This window comes from Gopherus flavomarginatus, chromosome 3, assembly GCF_025201925.1.
Source record: "Gopherus flavomarginatus isolate rGopFla2 chromosome 3, rGopFla2.mat.asm, whole genome shotgun sequence".
Lineage (NCBI taxonomy): Eukaryota > Metazoa > Chordata > Testudines > Testudinidae > Gopherus > Gopherus flavomarginatus.
In genome coordinates this window covers 232,384,093-232,402,051 of record NC_066619.1, presented here as the reverse complement: position 1 = coordinate 232,402,051, position 17,959 = coordinate 232,384,093, and the positions used below count along the sequence as shown (strand labels likewise).

The 17,959-nt window shown below is 41.1% G+C and overlaps 1 protein-coding gene across 1 annotated transcript in view; it reads right to left on the bottom strand.

Moving 5' to 3' along the window:
• Positions 1-2,403: 2,403 nt before the first annotated feature.
• Positions 2,404-17,959, bottom strand: part of LOC127047392 (uncharacterized) — a 96,132-nt gene continuing 80,576 nt past the window's right edge. The window contains exons 13-15 of the mRNA XM_050945507.1: positions 11,981-12,040; positions 10,713-10,760; positions 2,404-2,493 (exon numbers count right to left, since the gene is read on the bottom strand). Coding sequence (XP_050801464.1) covers positions 10,729-10,760; positions 11,981-12,040 — 92 coding nt within the window. The 3' untranslated portion in view covers positions 2,404-2,493; positions 10,713-10,728. The remainder of the gene's footprint in view (positions 2,494-10,712; positions 10,761-11,980; positions 12,041-17,959) is intronic.

Below are 17,959 nucleotides of genomic sequence, written 5' to 3'. Positions count from 1 at the left end.
GGCTCTAATTGGCTGCCATTAGCCCTGTTAGCCCCTTGAGAGACAGTCACTCTAGTTTCTAAGATGGTTGCTCCATGGAGGCCTCTTTATGCAGGCCTGGAGGACCCACTTTTGCTGCTCTTTTCCTCCCATTTTGCTGCTTCCTGGGGTAGGGAGTGGTAGGGCTGTGCGGCCTCCTGTAGGAAGCTGCAAAGGCCAGGTACACCCTCTTACACTCACCTTTTCACAAATAGATTTTCAAAATTTCTAGCACAGACCTCCACAAGGGATCAGGTGACAGAGGGGGGCAGTGATTTAGCAGAGCTTCTCTGGTGTTAAACTAGTAACAAAGGTTCTGATTTTGATCCGTTTTGTAACTTTAAGACAAAGAAAAAACTTCTCATGCTTTTACATTTCAGGCTAAGTCTCATTGACAATGTGAACGTTTTCTGAGAATGTGGAATAAACTATATACACACTTACTGGGATTAAACATGTTTTAAATGACTTCATATAGGGATAAAAGTAGGTATCAATGTGTTCAAGGGAGGGCTGCATTATTAACTATTAATTTCATCACTTTTAAGGTTTGTTTTTTCAATATGATAGATACCTAGTTGTCACCTTAAGTGCTTTTTATGGAACTAAATGTTTTGATTTTGCAATATATTTCTGAGGATGTCCCCATGGAAATTCTTATTTAAGTTCTCCACTCTCTGATAGGAGGATAACTTCAATAAAGTGTGGGGAACAAATTCATCCCTAATTTAAAGTGGGTACCTAACATCAGGGCTAAATTTGTCCCTGCTTACTAAGATGTTTTCCCCTTTTTTTCCTTTTAAAATCAGGACAATTGCTCTTCCTGGAGACCTGCTGTTTCTGAAGGGATGGCATTTACCCCACCTCCCTTGATTTCCTCTGCTTCTGTCTGTTTCCTCCTTTTCTGAGTTCACTTTTGAGCAAGCATCATGCTGTCAGGAGCACTGAGGGAAGGTGCACGATCATCACTGATGCTACACCCTCCAGCAGGGTACAGTGGTTGGCTAGCTCTATTGACTGAGATAGACAGGAAGTCACCCCATGGAGTTTCTATTTCTACATTTGACCACTGAGCCAGGTGCAATTGTGGTCCTTTGCTCTCCTGTCACACAAGGGGAGGACAACTCCTTACATCCTTCTCTTGCCCTTCTGCACACTGTCACAGAGATTATTAGCTCTACTAGACATTCTGTTTTGCAGTCGCCATATCCTGGGGCTTTCCTTTGCACAAGAAATGCTATAGAAAGAGCAGAAGACAAGCCTGCAAAGGCCTTGCAGAGATAAAAATTAATCCCCACAAGGCTGAATATACAGAAAGCTGCAGATTGAGGAGATTTACTGGAAGCTCGGCATACTGTATATAACACTTGATATGTTCAAAGCATTATAGAAATGTTCAGTAATTTATCCTCACAACATTTCTGTGAAATGGATTGTTATCCCCACTTTACAAATAGGGAAACTGAGACAAGGAAGTGAAATGATTTGCTTAAGACCATGCAGTGAATTAATAGCAAGCTCAAACTCAAGACTTTAACTCCCAAACCTGTAGTCTGAATCATTCTTTCCTATGACAATAATGGAAAGAAGAAATATAAAGCGTATACATCTAAATGCAGGACTCTTTGTTTTATTCTACTAACATTAATATCAACCTCAGCTCTCCCTCTTCTATTGTGCCATCCATTCCCCATCATGGTAAACTGGCACCGCACGGTATTTGATTGTCTGCTCCCCTGACTTTGTTCACAAGAGGCTTATCAATGTTTTTATAATAGTATCAGTCTAACATGAGTTTTTATAGTGTAGAAGAAGACCAAAATCTCCATTATAGTGTGCTGGCTGTTTTGTTTCCACTGTGGCCACAGCAATGATACTGACTGTGGCCAGACCAATGAGAACGATGACAGACCTGGAGTGGTGGTGGAGGAGGTAGGAACTTCGATATACTATTTAAAAGAGAAGTGTAGGACAAATACAGGTGATTTTTAGGCTCTGATCTTTGAGGGCAACAGCTCCCATTGGAGTCTTTGTTGGCTCTTAGGATCAGGCCTATTTGAACAGAAACATTTGCAGTTCTATACAATGGAACAAACTTTATTTAAAAGGCATGTAAGATGTGCATTATCCTATGTGTATATAGTCATGGACAGTACATATTTTCCCATTAGCACATGCTTGAGTATCATCATCTCATTAACTAAAAGAAGTAGTATCTGGGCATAAGGCAGCTACCATAGACATCTTTTAAAAAGAAAAGCGAGCTGAAGTTGGCATAGCTTGTCTGTCAAGCTGTTGTCTAATAAGCTTGGCCTTGTAGGTATTCCAAGCTTGGTGCCTAGCATAGTTCTCCATAATTATGCTCTCTGAGGGGTAGCTTTTCACCAGCTCAAGAGCCATCTTTCTTGACTTGACAGGGGCTTTGTCTAGAAAAAGTTTTTTGGGAATGAAAATGCACTCCGCTCCTTCACTGATCTGTGGGAGAGAAAAAACAGAGAATAACTGTGTTGGTTTCTAGGCAGTACTAAACCTTCATACTGTTCTTCTTTCCTATAGCTTCACTATAAATTATTAATTACAAATAGGATTATGAATGCATCTTCATTTATTACAGTGTGTTCTCTATTTACATTATGTATCACATTAAGAATTCTTTCAAAATCAGTTCGGAAAGTTGATAAAGACAACATGTAAGAGTTGCCCATCCATTATGTTTTATTTCTGTAGCTCACAGATGGAAAAGACCAAAAACACTTTTATCCAAAATAATATCTTTTCCTCATTTAAAAAAGGTTGGGTTTATTTTTTATCTTAAGGATAATGAAATCTGAGTTCACATTTATGAATTTAGTGATAGTTTAAACTAGGATTAAATGGAATTATCATACTGTGTTCTGCAGAGAGTGATGCTGATTCGGTTAGAGCACTTGCTTGGATTTAAAATGATAGCAGCGAAATAAATGCATTTGCTTTAGTTTTTAAACGAAATTTGTTAGTTTTCAGGCCAAACCAGATTTGCTAAGCCAAATTTATATAGGGTTTATAATGGACACTGACTGCAACCTTAATAAAGGAAAGAATATCATCCCTCCAAAACAAATGTCATACTTAGCATGTGTGTAACACTGTTTTTTGAAGCTCTCGTAGCAGGGTGGCCTGTCCCTATCAGGGTCAGATTGTTAACTAATCAGATGCAGTTGAGAAGAGGACAGCTGTTCCCAATTGGCAGGCCACTCACCTGGCATTAAATCAGGAGTCTTTCTATTCTAGGATTTGTCCCCCATTCAGTACTCAAATAAAACTGGATGTGGTTTTGTCTGATATCGGGTGCCATTCTGAAGAGTGCATTGCTCCATCCCAGCCACTGTGACCTCACATGCATCATGCATCTGAGGTCACACCAGTTGGGGCAGGGAAGTGCACTCTGAAATAACACCCTGTTTGGCATGCTCTTAAAAATGGCTCTTAAAAATGTCCCAAGCCCAAATGTCTACACTACAATCAAACAACCCCTTAGCCTGCGCCAAGCCAGCTGGCATGGGCCAGCTGTGATGGTGCAATTACAGCTCTCTATTCAGTTTTAACTAAGGGCTTGTCTACAAGTGCGGAATATGGGAGGTTTGGGTACGGTGACAAGATATCCTATTTTTAAAGGGACAGTCCCATTTTTGGGGGACTTTTTCTTATATAGGCACCTATTACCCCTCACCCCCTGTCCTGTTTTTTCACTGTTGCTATCTGGTAACCTTAGGTGTGGGGTAAATTGCAAAGTGCATTAAAGTGTTGCATTGTAACTGCCCTGCGTGGACAGTGCTGGCGCAAATGAAGAGGTTCCTAGTTCTTGGTAACGTACTCTTCGAAACAGGGCTATAAACTAGGCACCTCTTTGTTCATGCCAGCAATGTACACAATAGGTAGTTATACCCAACACTCTGATATACTCTATAGTTTACACATACAACTCCACAGTCCACACTGCAGTATATGATGAGAGACAACAGATGAATTCAACAGCAGAGAAGGGGAGCACAAGCAAACAATGAAACAATACTGGTCAGCATGGTAAGCCAGTCACATAACTTCTATCTTGACACTAAAATTTTTTATATTCTTAATGCAAAATGTCACTTTCTGTACTTTTCATTTTCATCTAATGTTAATTTCATAACACCACTGCCCTCACAAGCAAACATTCCTTATTTCTAATTTATTAGCCATTTATTTCATTACTATTAAAACACTTCTTAACGTTTTTATCTCTACCATCTCTCTCTAAACCTATCATATATATCTATTTATATATGTTCATGAAATTAAGAAATCTGATATTCTTTTATAATGGAACAGAATCTCTATTTTCCCACAAAATGAATGCTTCTAAATAGCCTTTCAGTATATCTATAATCATAACCTACTGGTTGGATTTTCAGAGGTGTTCCTAGTACAAGTAAGGGATTGTATGTGCTCAACATCTTTGAAAATCTGGCCATATATTCTATGTATGATTTAATGGCAGCATACACAAAACACTGAGAAAGAGTCCCATATTTACTAGATTCATGAAAAGTTGAGCTCTTTAAAACATTGTCTTTGCTTCATTATTAATTAGCAAACAAGTACCCCAAGTACTCATTTGCTTAAAAACATAGAATTTAAGGTCAGAAGGGACCATTATGATCATCTAGTCTGACCTCCTCCACAATGCAGGCCAAGAATCTCACCCACCCACTCCTGTATCAAACCTGTGTCTGAGCCATTGAAGTCCTCAAATCATAGTTTAAAGATTTCAAGGTGCAGAGACTCCTCTAGCAAGTGGCCCGTGCCTCACACTGCAGAGGAAGGCGAAAAACCCCCAGGACTTCTGCCAATCTGCCCTGGAGGAAAATTCCTTCCCGACCCCAAATATGGCGATCATTTAAACCCTGAGCCTGCTGCTACCCGGAGAAGCTGACGGCGCTCCCCTGGCCCGACTATCCCGAGGAACTCCTGGACCTGCCACCCAGCCCTGGTTGCAGTAAGCCTATGCTCGTGGACCCTTCAGAGGCCGACGTTAGGACCCAGGTAGGTCCCGAGGGGGAGTACGGAAGCAGCCCGGGGCAGCCGACCCCAGTCAGGCTGCGGAATTGTAGGAGCCTATGTCAGTGTGTTGCGGCCAGGATCCCCACTGACTGACCAGCGGAGTGACAGCCACTGTTAGGGCCCCGGGCTGGGACGCAGTGGAGTGGGAGGGCCTGCGTCCTCCCTGCCACCCCATTCCAGGGTGGCAGACTCCCCCTCTCCCTGGCCTGAGGAGGCCAATAACTGCTACTGTTGCTCAGTCCTGACTCAAGGCCTGAGCTTACTGACTCAGTGTTTGCTGCCCTGCCTTGACGTAGGGCCGGGCCTTTAAAACTGCTACTGTAGCTCAGTCCTGACGTAAGGCCTGAGCTTACTGACCCAGTGTTTGCTGCCCCGCCCTGACTTAGGGCTGGACCTTTAAAACTGCTACTGTTGCTCAGCCCTGACAGAAGGCCTGAGCTTACTGACTCTGTGTTTGCTGTCCACCCTGACGTAGGGCCCGGTGCCTCACGGTTGTTACGGCTCTGCCCTGCTGGAGGGCCTGAGCCCCTCGCCCACCGGGCGGACAAGTACCACCAGGACCACCGGGCTAGTTTCCCGGACCAACCGGACTAGAGTGGGTCGGCGTGGCTCCCCTCATCCCTGGAGAGGGTCGAGCCGCGGCACCACACGTGTACATGCCCCCACTACTCCTCTTGGAAAGCTGTTCCAGAACTTCACTCCTCTGATGGTTAGAAACCTTCATCTAATTTCAAGTCTAAACTTCCTGATAGCCAGTTTATATCCATTTGTTCTTGTGTCCACATTGGTACTGAGCTTAAATAATTCCTCTCTGTCCCTGGTATTTATTCCTCTGATATATTTGTAGAGAGCAATCATATCTCCCCTCAGCCTTCTTTTGGTTAGGCTAAACAAGCCAAGCTCATTGAGTCTCCCTTCATATCCATTCCTCGGATCATCCTAGTAGCCCTTCTCTGAACCTATTCCAGTTTGAATTCTTCCTTCCTAAACATGGGAGACCAGAACTGCACACAGTGTTCCAGATGAGGTCTCAACAGTGCCTTGTATAACGGTACTAACACCTCCTTATTTCTACTGGAAATACCTTGTCTGATGCATCCCAAGACCACATTAGCTTTTTTCCCGGCCATATCATATTGGCGGCTCATAGTCATCCTGTGGTCAACCAATACTCCAAGATCTTTCTGCTCCTCTGTTACTTCCAACTGATGCCTCCCCAGTTTATAACAATAGTTTCTGTTATTAATCCCTAAATGCATGACCTTGCACTTTTCACTATTAAACTTCATCCTATTACTATTACTCCAGTTTACAAGGTCATCCACATCTTCCTGTATGATATCCTGGTCCTTCTCTGTATTGGCAATACCTCTCAGCTTTGTGTCATCTGCAAACTTTATTAGCACATTCCCACTTTTTGTGCCAAGGACAGTAATAAAAAGATTGGTCTCAAAACCAATCCCTGAGGAACTCCACTAGTAACCTCCCTCCAGCCTGACAATTAACCTTTCAGTACGACCCGTTGTAGTCTCCCCTTTAACCAGTTCCTTATCCACCTTTCAGTTTTCATATTGATCCCCATCTTTTCCAATTTAACTAATAATTCCCCATGTGGAACCGTATCAAATGCCTTACTGAAATTGGGGTAAATTAGATCCACTGCATTTCATTTGTCTAAAAAATCTGTTAACTTCTCAAAGATCAGGTTGGTCTGGCCTGAGCTACCTTTTGTAAAACCCTGTTGTATTTTGTCCCAATTACCATTGACCTCAATGTCCTTGACTACTTTTTCCTCCAAAATTTTTTCCAAGTCCTTGCATACTACAGATGTCAAATGACAGGCCTGTAGTTGCCTGGATCACTTTTTTCCTCCCCTTTCTTAAAGATAGGAACTATGTTAGCAATTCTCCAATCATACGGTACAATCCCTGAGTTTACAGATTCATTAAAAACTCTTGCTAGTGGGCTTGCAATTTCATGTGCCAGTTCCTTTAATATTCTTGGATGAAGATTATCTAGGCCCCCTGATTTCGTCCCATTAAGCTTTTCGAGTTTGGCATCTATCTAGGATGTGGTAATATCTATCTCCACATCCAAGGTAGATGCTGATAAATACAACAATCACAAGTAAACTCCTGACTGTGGAACAATAAAAGAAATTTGCTCATCACATAAAACTCTACTAGTTCCAGACTATAAGACTCTTAATACGATTTTATGGGTTTATAGAAAAGTACTGGAGAAAACAATGAAAAAATTACTGGGACAAAAATGGTTTTAGAAGACAACAAGCAAATATCCTTGATCTGCTGGTACAAGTCAAGCCCTGATTCTACAGCATGGATCATTAGTTGTCTCTGCACTGTAGCGTATGCACAACATTACAAGGCTCTGAGGAGAGAGCAGAAATGTCAACGCTTGCCAAGTAGGATGCAAACCTAGCAGTTAAAATCATCCCTACCTCTCTGACTCCTAGTGTCTACTTCAGTACTCAATCTATTTTCTTTATAGTTGTTCTTTCCGAATTCATAATAGCTTGAAGAAATGACATTTCTTTGTGTTTAAGCTTTGAGTTTATTGAGCAGTGCTTAGGCCAATAAGGAGAGAAGCATCTGTAGTTCTTTCTTCAGTACACGGCTCATTATTACCAAACAAGCTTGTCTGCTAATGATGAGCAGTGTACTGAAGAAAGAACCTGATCAGGCCTGACATACTTACTACACCTAACAAACTGCTGTCATGAAATATACCCAACAGGTGACATGATATAATTCATTTGAAAACTAATAACTCACTGATCGTTAATATTTTTGCATGTGGGTATAGGGTATGTACAAAGAGTTATGGATATGTGCTAGAATTATAATCTTAAAATGTGTTTGGCAAGCAATGCTTCAGCCAGTCTGCCCTAGACAAAGGAATGAGTATTTGTCTGTCTGACTTGCCTGGTTGTCAGGCAGAGACAATCAAGGCACATTTACATAGACAGTAAACAAAACCATCAATCTAGTGAGTGGAGGAGATAGCCTCTGGTCTACAGACAGGGAATCTGAACCTCAAAAGATAAATAATTGACTCAACTGATTGTAGACAATGTGACTGTATTATAAAAGGGTATCAAGTAAGGGTTTTTATGAAAGCAAATGACACACTGGTGATTAATATCATTGTGAAATGTATGTATTAATGCTACATGAGGAATTATGAATACTCAATGATACTATGCTTTAAAGTCTGTGACCAAACACAGGGAGAAACAGGTTTTCCCCCAGACTGGAGGAAAGGCAGCTGTTTATCTATCCCCAGTGAAATTAAGCAAAGTGTGACAAAAAACAATGGAAGCCTCATTTACATAAAAATCAGCATGGGGATAGGAAATCCACAGGAAGGAAAGGACAGCATGAGGTAATCCTAAATCTGGGAACAAAACAGTGAGTTTGTGAAGATATTAAGAAAGAGAAGGAGCCACCTTGACATCCATCACTACACAGATACAAGGGACCAGAGCTCTGGCAAGCCTAGAAAAATAGGTCCTTCAGCCAAGGGAGTTGAAGTCGCTGAGCCTGGAAGACTGATGGGGAAATTACCTTGAACAAAGTTGCCAAAGTTAAGTCTTAGTAACTGGAAAGCACTTTCCACTTTTATTTGCTTGTAACCAATTCTGACTTCATCCCTTATACTTGAATTCATTTAAAATCCACTCTCTTTCGGTTAGTAGACTTGTTTTACTTTTAATCTAAACTAATCCAGTGTTTGTGTTTGAATTGAAGTGATTATTAACTCCAGTTAAAGCAACACATTGCTGTTTTTGTCTCTTTAAAAGAGCAATGGACCTTACTACTTCTCTAAATATTCCAGGAGAGGACTACACATTTCAGGGCAGACAGTTATGGGGAAATCTGGGACTGGGAGTGTGTTGGGGTCACTAGGCTAGTAGTAACCAAGGCTGGTGGACTCCAGTGTGTGGCTGTTGTGTAACAAGCAGGCTGCTAGAGTCAGAGCTGCTGAACTCGGGCTGCTTAACACACAGACACTCAGGCCTTGGCTACACTGGCGCTTTACAGCGCTGCAAATTTCTCGCTCAGGGGTGTGAAAAAAACACACCCCTGAGTGCTGCAAGATACAGTGCCGTAAAGCGCCAGTGTAAACAGTGCCACAGCGCTGGGAGTGCGACTCCCAGCGCTGCAAGCTAATCCCCATGAGGAGGTAGAGTACGTGCAGTGCTGGGAGAGCTCTCTCCCAGCACTGGTGCTGCAACTACACTCACACTTCAAAGCGCTGCTGTGGCAGCACTCCCGCAGCAGCGCTTTGAAGTTTCAAGTGTAGCCATACCCTCAGTGCATGCTTGTCTGCTGGCTGGGAGTGTCCAGACAGGAAGCAACAGCAGCAGAGCATTTTAAGGCACTCAAGATTACAGAACAAGCAGTGAAACAACCTTTCACTGGTCTGGGTTGCACCCCAAAATGTGACACCTGGTCAGTGATGATCAAACTACAGAAAATTGCACACAGATGTTGCTGGGAGACTTTGATAGTATTTTAGCTGCAATGCAATCTTTGTGAACTCAAGAGATGCAATGTTCAGCTTGTTTTTGAAAACCACTGAATAGCTGAGACAGTTGCTTTTTGGAATAACATTCACTTGTTGAGCTAGTATGCTAGGCCCCATCTAAACAGCCATAACAACTGTGTTGTGACTACCATGCTTAAATGTGGTTTAAACTCCATTATAATCTAAGCAGGTCAGACTAGTTTCACCAGATGGTGTGGATGTGGCTAAAATTATGTTTTAACCATTTAACAATCATGCTTTATCCCAGGTAGAGACCTAGGATAGAGCGTATTCTTTTTGAAGTGGTTTGGTCTCACCCAGATGTGTTTGCCAAAATACACTGAAATCCAGTTTGGCCAAGATCAAGTTTATATCCTTCTTGTGTATGGCTTGTGTAGAGAGGGCTTTTTTCTTTCTTTTCCCCCCGTCTTTTATTAAGTAGGATATAATGATATACAAATTAAAAACTATATTCAGGAATATGTTGGAGAACAAGAGATGTCACAGGTAACCACAAGTCATAGCTTTGTCTATTTCAGTGACCACAGATGCAGGTAATGGAGGGGATGAGGACTATTGTAACCAATTTCCTCTTTCCTAAACCAGTCATGGCTTTCTTCTTCACATCTGCATGATCACAAAGAGGGAGAGAGCCCAGGGGTGAAGCCTACATAGCACATAAGCAATTCAAGCTGATTTCCTTGAGAGTTTCTTCTTTTAGTTTTCAGGCTCATTTTTCTTATAAGAAGAAACAGGAACATTCAAACTAAGAACAAGTCCTACTGGGTGAATGGCAATTACCACACAAGCTTTATTGTGACAGGCTCACAATTACCGGAAATGCTTATTTTTTTATTTTTATTTTGGAACTGAATATGGTCTCAGCCCAAACTACAGCAGTTTAAGTTCAGCCTGCTAACATTTGTCCATACACAAATTTCCTAAATTCAGCGCAAAATGGCTGCTGCCTCTGTTTAATTAATATGTCCAGTTGGTTAAAAACTCAAAAAAAAAATAAAATAAAAGCAAAAACATTTTACCACCCTCCCTTCCAATCTTCTTACCAAGCTGAACTGAAGGCTACAAAACTTGTCCATTGTTTCTGCCAAACCCTACAAAGATAAAAACTTTTTTAAAAAGTTAACATGATTTATTATAGGGACAAATTATGACTTTTTTCTAAGTGGAAACCATTGCAATTTAATACAGTGCAAGAAAAGTATAAGCCAAATGATGTACTCTCTCATGGAATGTCTGCTCCAGTGCAGTGCAATATTTCAATTTTTAAAAGTTGTTTTCTTCTCCTTGGTAATTCGTGGGGATAAGCGACCTCCCTCCTTGCTTTCAGAGGAAGGAGAATCACAGCGATATTTCAGTGTGGGAAATACAGACTGTAATTCAGGAAAGCACCAATGCATACACTTACTTTTAAAAAGTGCTTTAAGCCCATTGACTTCTTAAATGGGAATTCTCATTTACCTGAAGTGAAGCATATGCTTAAGTGTTGCTGAATCTGGACCTATATGTTATGGGCATATATCAGAAAAAAACCATATAGATGTGAGTGATCTATGGACTGATTTACAAGTGACCATTAAAATAATTTTTAAATATCCTGTTTGGTTTTGGTGGGGTGGGATAGGACAAACTGCTAAACACCAACATAAAGTAATTTTCACACGGCTCTAGATTTTATGTAGAGGAGAAACTTGAACCCAGGGACTAGCCAATGTGGTCTCTGCCCTCCCTGTAGCTCAAGCACTACACAAAGCTTGTTGTCAGTGCTAGTGTCTCAAAAGTATGCAAGGAGGAGCCATGGAATGACCATTCATTTTTGCTACTATTGCCTCATTGCTTTATTCTGAGATGAAAAGTTCTCAGGACAACTGTAGATTAACAGAAGTTTTTTCTTCTGCCATTCACAGCAGATACTGTGTCTTACCACCTATCCTCTATCACTGTTGTTTTCAGAGTAGTATGAGTAGAAATTAAGAGTGAAGAATATGTCACACTTAATTACCTCTTTGCCTGGAACGTGTATGGAATGAACTTTTAAAAATATATTTTAAACATTTATTTAAGTTAAAAAGAGTTTTGAAAATATTTTGCTAAAGCATCCAGTGACTTTTGGTACGGGTTGCCCAAATTCTAAATGTATTATTGGTATAAAAGTTCAGAGTAAAGGAGGGAATGTCCTGGCATCAGGACTCCTGGTTTCTGTTCCCAGTCCTGTCAATGACTCATTGTGTCACATTGGGAAGTTACAGCTATTTTTTAAAATACACAAACCCACACACACAACTTCACAACAAATTTAATCACAAAAGCTTACAAAAATGCCACCTTGTTCCAGCGCCCTTATCTTCAGGAACTGAGGAACTGATGAAGCCACCTGCAGAGAGAAGACTACATGAAACACTGATGACCATTAACTTGAAAGAGGTAAAACCCGAGGTAAAATAGGAACGTGCTTGACAAAACATCTGAGATCTCTTTACACCGTTAAAGATTTTATATTGTCAGTATTCCTTAGATGCTGCAATCCAACCGCATTGCTATGTTAGTTATACCAGAATATTAAATCTAGGATTACTGATATGTATGCCTGTATTTTAAATATGTCGTATTTTGAAACAGTGTGGGCCAGATCCCCTGCATGTGTAAATGGCATAGCTCTGTCACCTGCATTGGAGCCGTGCTGATTTACACCAGCTGAGGAGGGGCCTGCCTGCAGAGTGTATATGGTACAAACTACTTCCTTTATAGTACAAGGTAATCACCAGAGAAACTGATTTCTGTCTGAGAATCTAAGAACCATTACAGACAATTTCACAATCACACCAGTATTTAAACCCAATCTTTACAAATCCACACATCACTGTTACTTTTACAAGCAGAAACCATCAATAGTATGTTTTAAATCATTTGGAAAATGACAGCTAGTATTACAACTGCTTTCAGCTCAAAAGACATATTCTTAAAACTAAACCATTAGACATGTGACTTTCAAAGCAGTAGGAGTAGCAATGTCAAGTTCTGAAGTATTCTATCAAGTTACAGCAAACCATTCTTCTGGCACAGGTTTATACAATGTTTTTTTAAAAAATATCAATTACAAAACTAGCAGAATTTCCAAAATTTAATGATAGGATATTCTAGTAGGTAGGGTAAGGAAAAGAATCTAAAGAGAGGAAACATTGTTTTATAGTCTAGACATGACCATAACCATGCCTCTAAACCCTGTGGAAGTCTTGGGCCCCATTTTTGCAAAGACTTTAAGCACACATATAACTCCACTGAAGTCAATGAGGCTGCTCGCATATACAAAATTAAGCACACGCCTAAATATTTGGCACTGTGCTCTAAGTGTGTCAAGAAACAACTGTACTGTGATCAGGTCACTCAGGAAGGCTGTGCTTGTAATGCAGATGGGGCTAACACTAGAAATCATATTAGAAGTTTAGTATCAGGTAATAAGAAAAGGAAGAAATTATAAATGCAAAAATGGGATAGCAATTTGCCAATAATAGTTATTTAAATATCAGTTGAAGGAAAGTTAGTAAACAAAGACTTATATTTGACTAAACTGGTGCAACAAATCCTAAGGGGAAAATATCATTACAATATAATTAGAGATTGAGGAGGAAAATTGCGTGCATTTGTTTTAATCATCATAAGTAATAGAAAGGAAATGTCTTGGTCATGAAAATTTGCCAGGAAACATATTGGTTGTTCTTGTGGGAGAAGATTACAGTGCAGTAACTGACCAGACCTACAGCTCCATGATGAACATTGGCATCACTTTTTAAATCTAGTCTGGGAACAAGATAATAAACTCTGTGGGCTCAATCCTGTGAGGTACTGAGCACTCTAGCCCCAATCCAGCAAAGAATTTAAGCATCAAGTGGGTCAATACATGGTTAAGGTTAAGCATATGCTGAAGTGCTTCGCTGAATTGGACCAGAGTGCTCAGCACTTGAAGAACTGAGCCTTACATGAAAATAATTCAAATTCTTTATTAAAACAGTCAACGATTATTCTGCTAAACTAAAGAGCACTAGACTCTAAATTAGATAATTGATCTTTAACTATTAGCATGTGCCTATTCCAAATGAATATTTTTAGTTTCACTGTATATTTTGTCATTCAGTCACAAACCATAATTTCTGTTTAGACCTTGTGAGATAACAAAATGTGACCCAGTGTAACAACAAACCATGCTGCAATGAAAGAGAGAAAGCTAGAGAAAAAAGAACATCTTCTTAATACTTGATAGTCAGAACACATTTAGTATAGTTTATATTTTTTCAGTTTGAACTCTCTCATAGATATATAGCCATAGGTCAGAGGTTTTTCTACTTCTGCCTTATTCATTATGACTTATTATCAGACAGGAAAACAGAAAGCCTTTTAGATATAACAACCACTGTCAAATAAAATAACGATACTATTTTAATTATTATGATTCCTTTATGCAGTTACACAGAACAATACACTGACAGACAGCACAATTCACCAGACTAGAGAACTGAATACTATAACATATGTCTACTTAATTTTCAGAAGTATTAGATACATCAGAAAAGTAAAATTATCACAGTTCTTGGGAACAGTTTGACCTGAAAACAGCACCTTCAAAAATAAATTATAGTAACATTTAAAACTATTTTTTCCCACTAAATGTCACAGTATTTTCTTATATTACCAGACATGGCAAAGTAATGTAATGAATAAAATGGAAACCAATCTGGTCAATTTATTTTTGTATTCATACTGATAAAGACCAATAATTTGACAACACAGAATGAATAGTGTCTTATCTATGCTACAGAAAGAAGATAGTTAAACTGTGGGATTAACCAACAGCCCCAAATTGGGGTAGTATTCTGAGGGGCACAAGGCCTTCAGGAGTTCCCAAAAAGTGCAGCCTCTGTGAAATGTATACTTACCTCCATGCCTGGCCAGCTGTGTGCATGCCACATGACTCCACTTCCTCCCCACACCCTTTGAATTGATGATTGAGGTTAGAAGTACCATTACAATGCTTCTGATATTTTTTTTAACTGCCTTAAAAATTTCACAACTTTTATAAGTAAACATTTTTTTCTAAATAAGAAAAACCCCTATTTTTAAACATAACTAACTAGATAATGTGGTAAAATAGAGATTTTACTTCAGAAATTCAGGAATTTACTTTCAGGAATGACTTGGGAAAACTGGCTGTAGACTAGGTTGGGAATTTTCAGTCATAATCATAACACTAATTTGAATTTGAGCACCACTAAACAGTTTTCATAGAATCACAGAATATCAGGGTTGGAAGGCACCTCAGGAGGTCATCTAGTCCAACCTCCTGCTCAAAGCAGGATAAATCCCCAAATAAATCATCCCAGCCAGGCCTTTGTCAAGCCTGACCTTAAAAACCTCTAAGAAAGCAGATTCTACCACCTCCCTAGGTAATCCATTCCAGTGCTTCATCACTCTCCTAGTGAAAGGTTTTCCTAATATCCATCCAAAACCTCCCCCATTGCAACCTGAGACCATTAACCTTGTTCTGTCATCTGCTACCACTGAGACCAGACAGTCTAGATCCACCCTCTTTGGAACTCCCTTTCAGATAGTTAAAAGCAGCTATCAAATTCCCCTTGTTCTTCTCTTCTGCAGACTAAGCAACCCCAGTTCTCTCAGCTTCCCTCCCTCATTCATGTGCTCCATCCCCCTAATCATTTTTGTTGCCCTCCCCTGGACTCTTTCCAATTTTTCCTAATCCTTCTTGCAGTGTGTGGTCCAAAACTGGACATAGTACTCCAGATGAGGCCTCACCAATGTCAAATAGAGGGGAATGATCACATCCCTCGATCTGCTGGCAATGCCCCTACTTATACAGCCCAATAAGCCATTAGTCTTCTTAGCAACAAGGGCACACTGACTCATATCCAGCTTCTTGTCCACTGTAACCCCTAGGTCCTTTTCTGCAGAACTGCTGCCTAGCCATTCGGTCCCTAGTCTGTAGCAGTGCATGGGATTCTTCCGGCCTAAGTGCAGGACTCTGCACTTGTCCTTGTTGAACCTCATCAGATTTCTTTTGGTGCAATCTTCTGATTTTTCTAGGTCACTCTATATTCTATCCCTACCCTCCAGTGGATCTACCACTCCTTCCAGTTTAGTGTCATCTGCAAACTTGCTGAGGGTGCAGTCCACACCATCCTCCAGATCATTACTGAAGATATTGAACAAAACCAGCCCCAGGACCGACCCTTGAGACATTCCGCTTGATACCAGCTGTCAGCTAGACATGGAGCCATTGATCAGTACCTGTTAAGCCCAATGATCTAGCCAGTTTTCTATCTACCTTATATTCCATTCATTCAGCCCATACTTCTTTAACTTGCTGGCAAGAATACTGTGGGAGACTGTCTCAAAAGCTTTGCTAAAGTCAAAAAATAACGTATCCACGGCTTTCCCCTCATCCACAGAGCCAGTTATCTCATCATAGAAGGCAATTAGGTTAGTTAGGCACGACTTGCCCTTGGTGAATCCATGCTGACTGTTCCTGATCACTTTCCTCAAGTGCTTCAGAATTGATTCCTTGAGGATCCGCTTCATTATTTTTCCAGGGACTGAGGTGAGGCTGACTGGCTGTAGTTCCCTGGATCCTCCTTTTTCTCTTTTTTAAAGATGGGCACTACATTAGCCTTTTTGCAGTCATCCAGGACCTCCCCCAATCACCATAAGTTTTCAAAGATAATAGCCAATGGCTCTGCAATCACATCTGCCAATTCCTTTAGCACCCTCGGATGCAGCGCATCCGGCCCTATGGACTTGTGCTCATCCAGCTTTTCTAAATAGTCCTGAACCACTTCTTTCTCCACAGAGGACTGGTCTCCTCCTCCCCATGCTGTGCTGCTATTTATGACATAGTAAATTATATAATTATAATACATTGCCTAGTTAAATGAATCAGAAACTCTTTAACTAAAATCCTTAAAACTTTTTAAAATATTCAGATGGCTACCAAAATATTTGAATTCCTACTTTAATCTCATTTAGAAGATTCGTGGGTCTCACGCCTAAGATTTGAGTCAATGTCACTCAGCTTTGTGTTGCCCTCGACAACTGGGACTTTTGATTATTTTTCAAAAGTGGGGTTGTTTCATTTGAGGGCTTACATGAGACTGAAGTAGGGCACAGGCTCTAGGATGACCCTCTGCTTGGGGTGAATTTCACTAAGTATTAACAATCTCTTTTCGACTGGAAACCACTTTGTAGGACCTCCAGTGAAACTTGGTTAGTAAAAAAGAAAAATCAAGTGCACATTATGGCAGGATGACTAATGTTCTGTGAAGTCCATTAGACTTCTTCCCTATGTAAAGTTAGGCCACGTCTACAGCAGAGACCTTACAGCGGCATAGCTGTACCACTGTAGCTGCACTGCTGTAATGTCTCCTGCGTAGCTGCTCTATGCCAATGGGAGCGAGCTCTCCTGTCAGCAGAATTAAACCACGCCCAGGGGTGTGCGCAAGGGGGGCAACCAGGGGCACAGGCCCCTCCCCAGTAATCATCTCTGCCACTGTCCACAGCTTCTACCCTTGCCCCTGGATTCCCGCCCCAAGCCCGTCCTCCCCATTTTCTGTCACAGTGGAAGTCGGGCTGAACGTGGCTGGAGATACACCCAGGAAAGGCACTCCGGCTGAGCCCCATTAGATGGCACCTGGAGCAGGGAAGCTGGACTGGCAGCACAGTTCTGCCAGAGAGGGCACAGGAAGCTTGCTGAGCCCCATCCCTTCCTCACCTGCAGCCTCTAGTAAGTGTTTGGAGCCTGGGACAATGGGGGTAGGGAGGCAGCAGGGAGCTGTGGGGGATGGGTGGGGATCCCGAGGAGGCATTGGGAGCCAGGGGGTGAGGGAGGCAGCAAGGCCCAGGGGAATTGGGTAAAGGGCTGGTGTCTAAAATCCTCCCCCCAAAAAAGTAGTCAAATTTAAATCCCTGCACATGCCCCTTACCCCCAACGAGCAGCAGAAGCTATGTCAGCAAGAGAGCATCTCCTGCCAACATAGCGCTGTCCATTCCGGTGCTTCTGTCGGTGAAACTTATGGCAGTCAGGAGTGTGTCTTTTCACAACCCTGACTGACAAAAGTATTACTGACAAAGGTGCTAGTGTAGACATAGCCTTAGACATGTGCTTTAAGTCTCTGCAGGGTTGGGGCCCATGTCGCTGCCTGGGACAATTCAGTTAAAAATTAAGTGCAAAGTTAGAAGTAAGAAATGTAAACATTTTTTATTTACTTAGACAGAAATTAATCAAAATCTT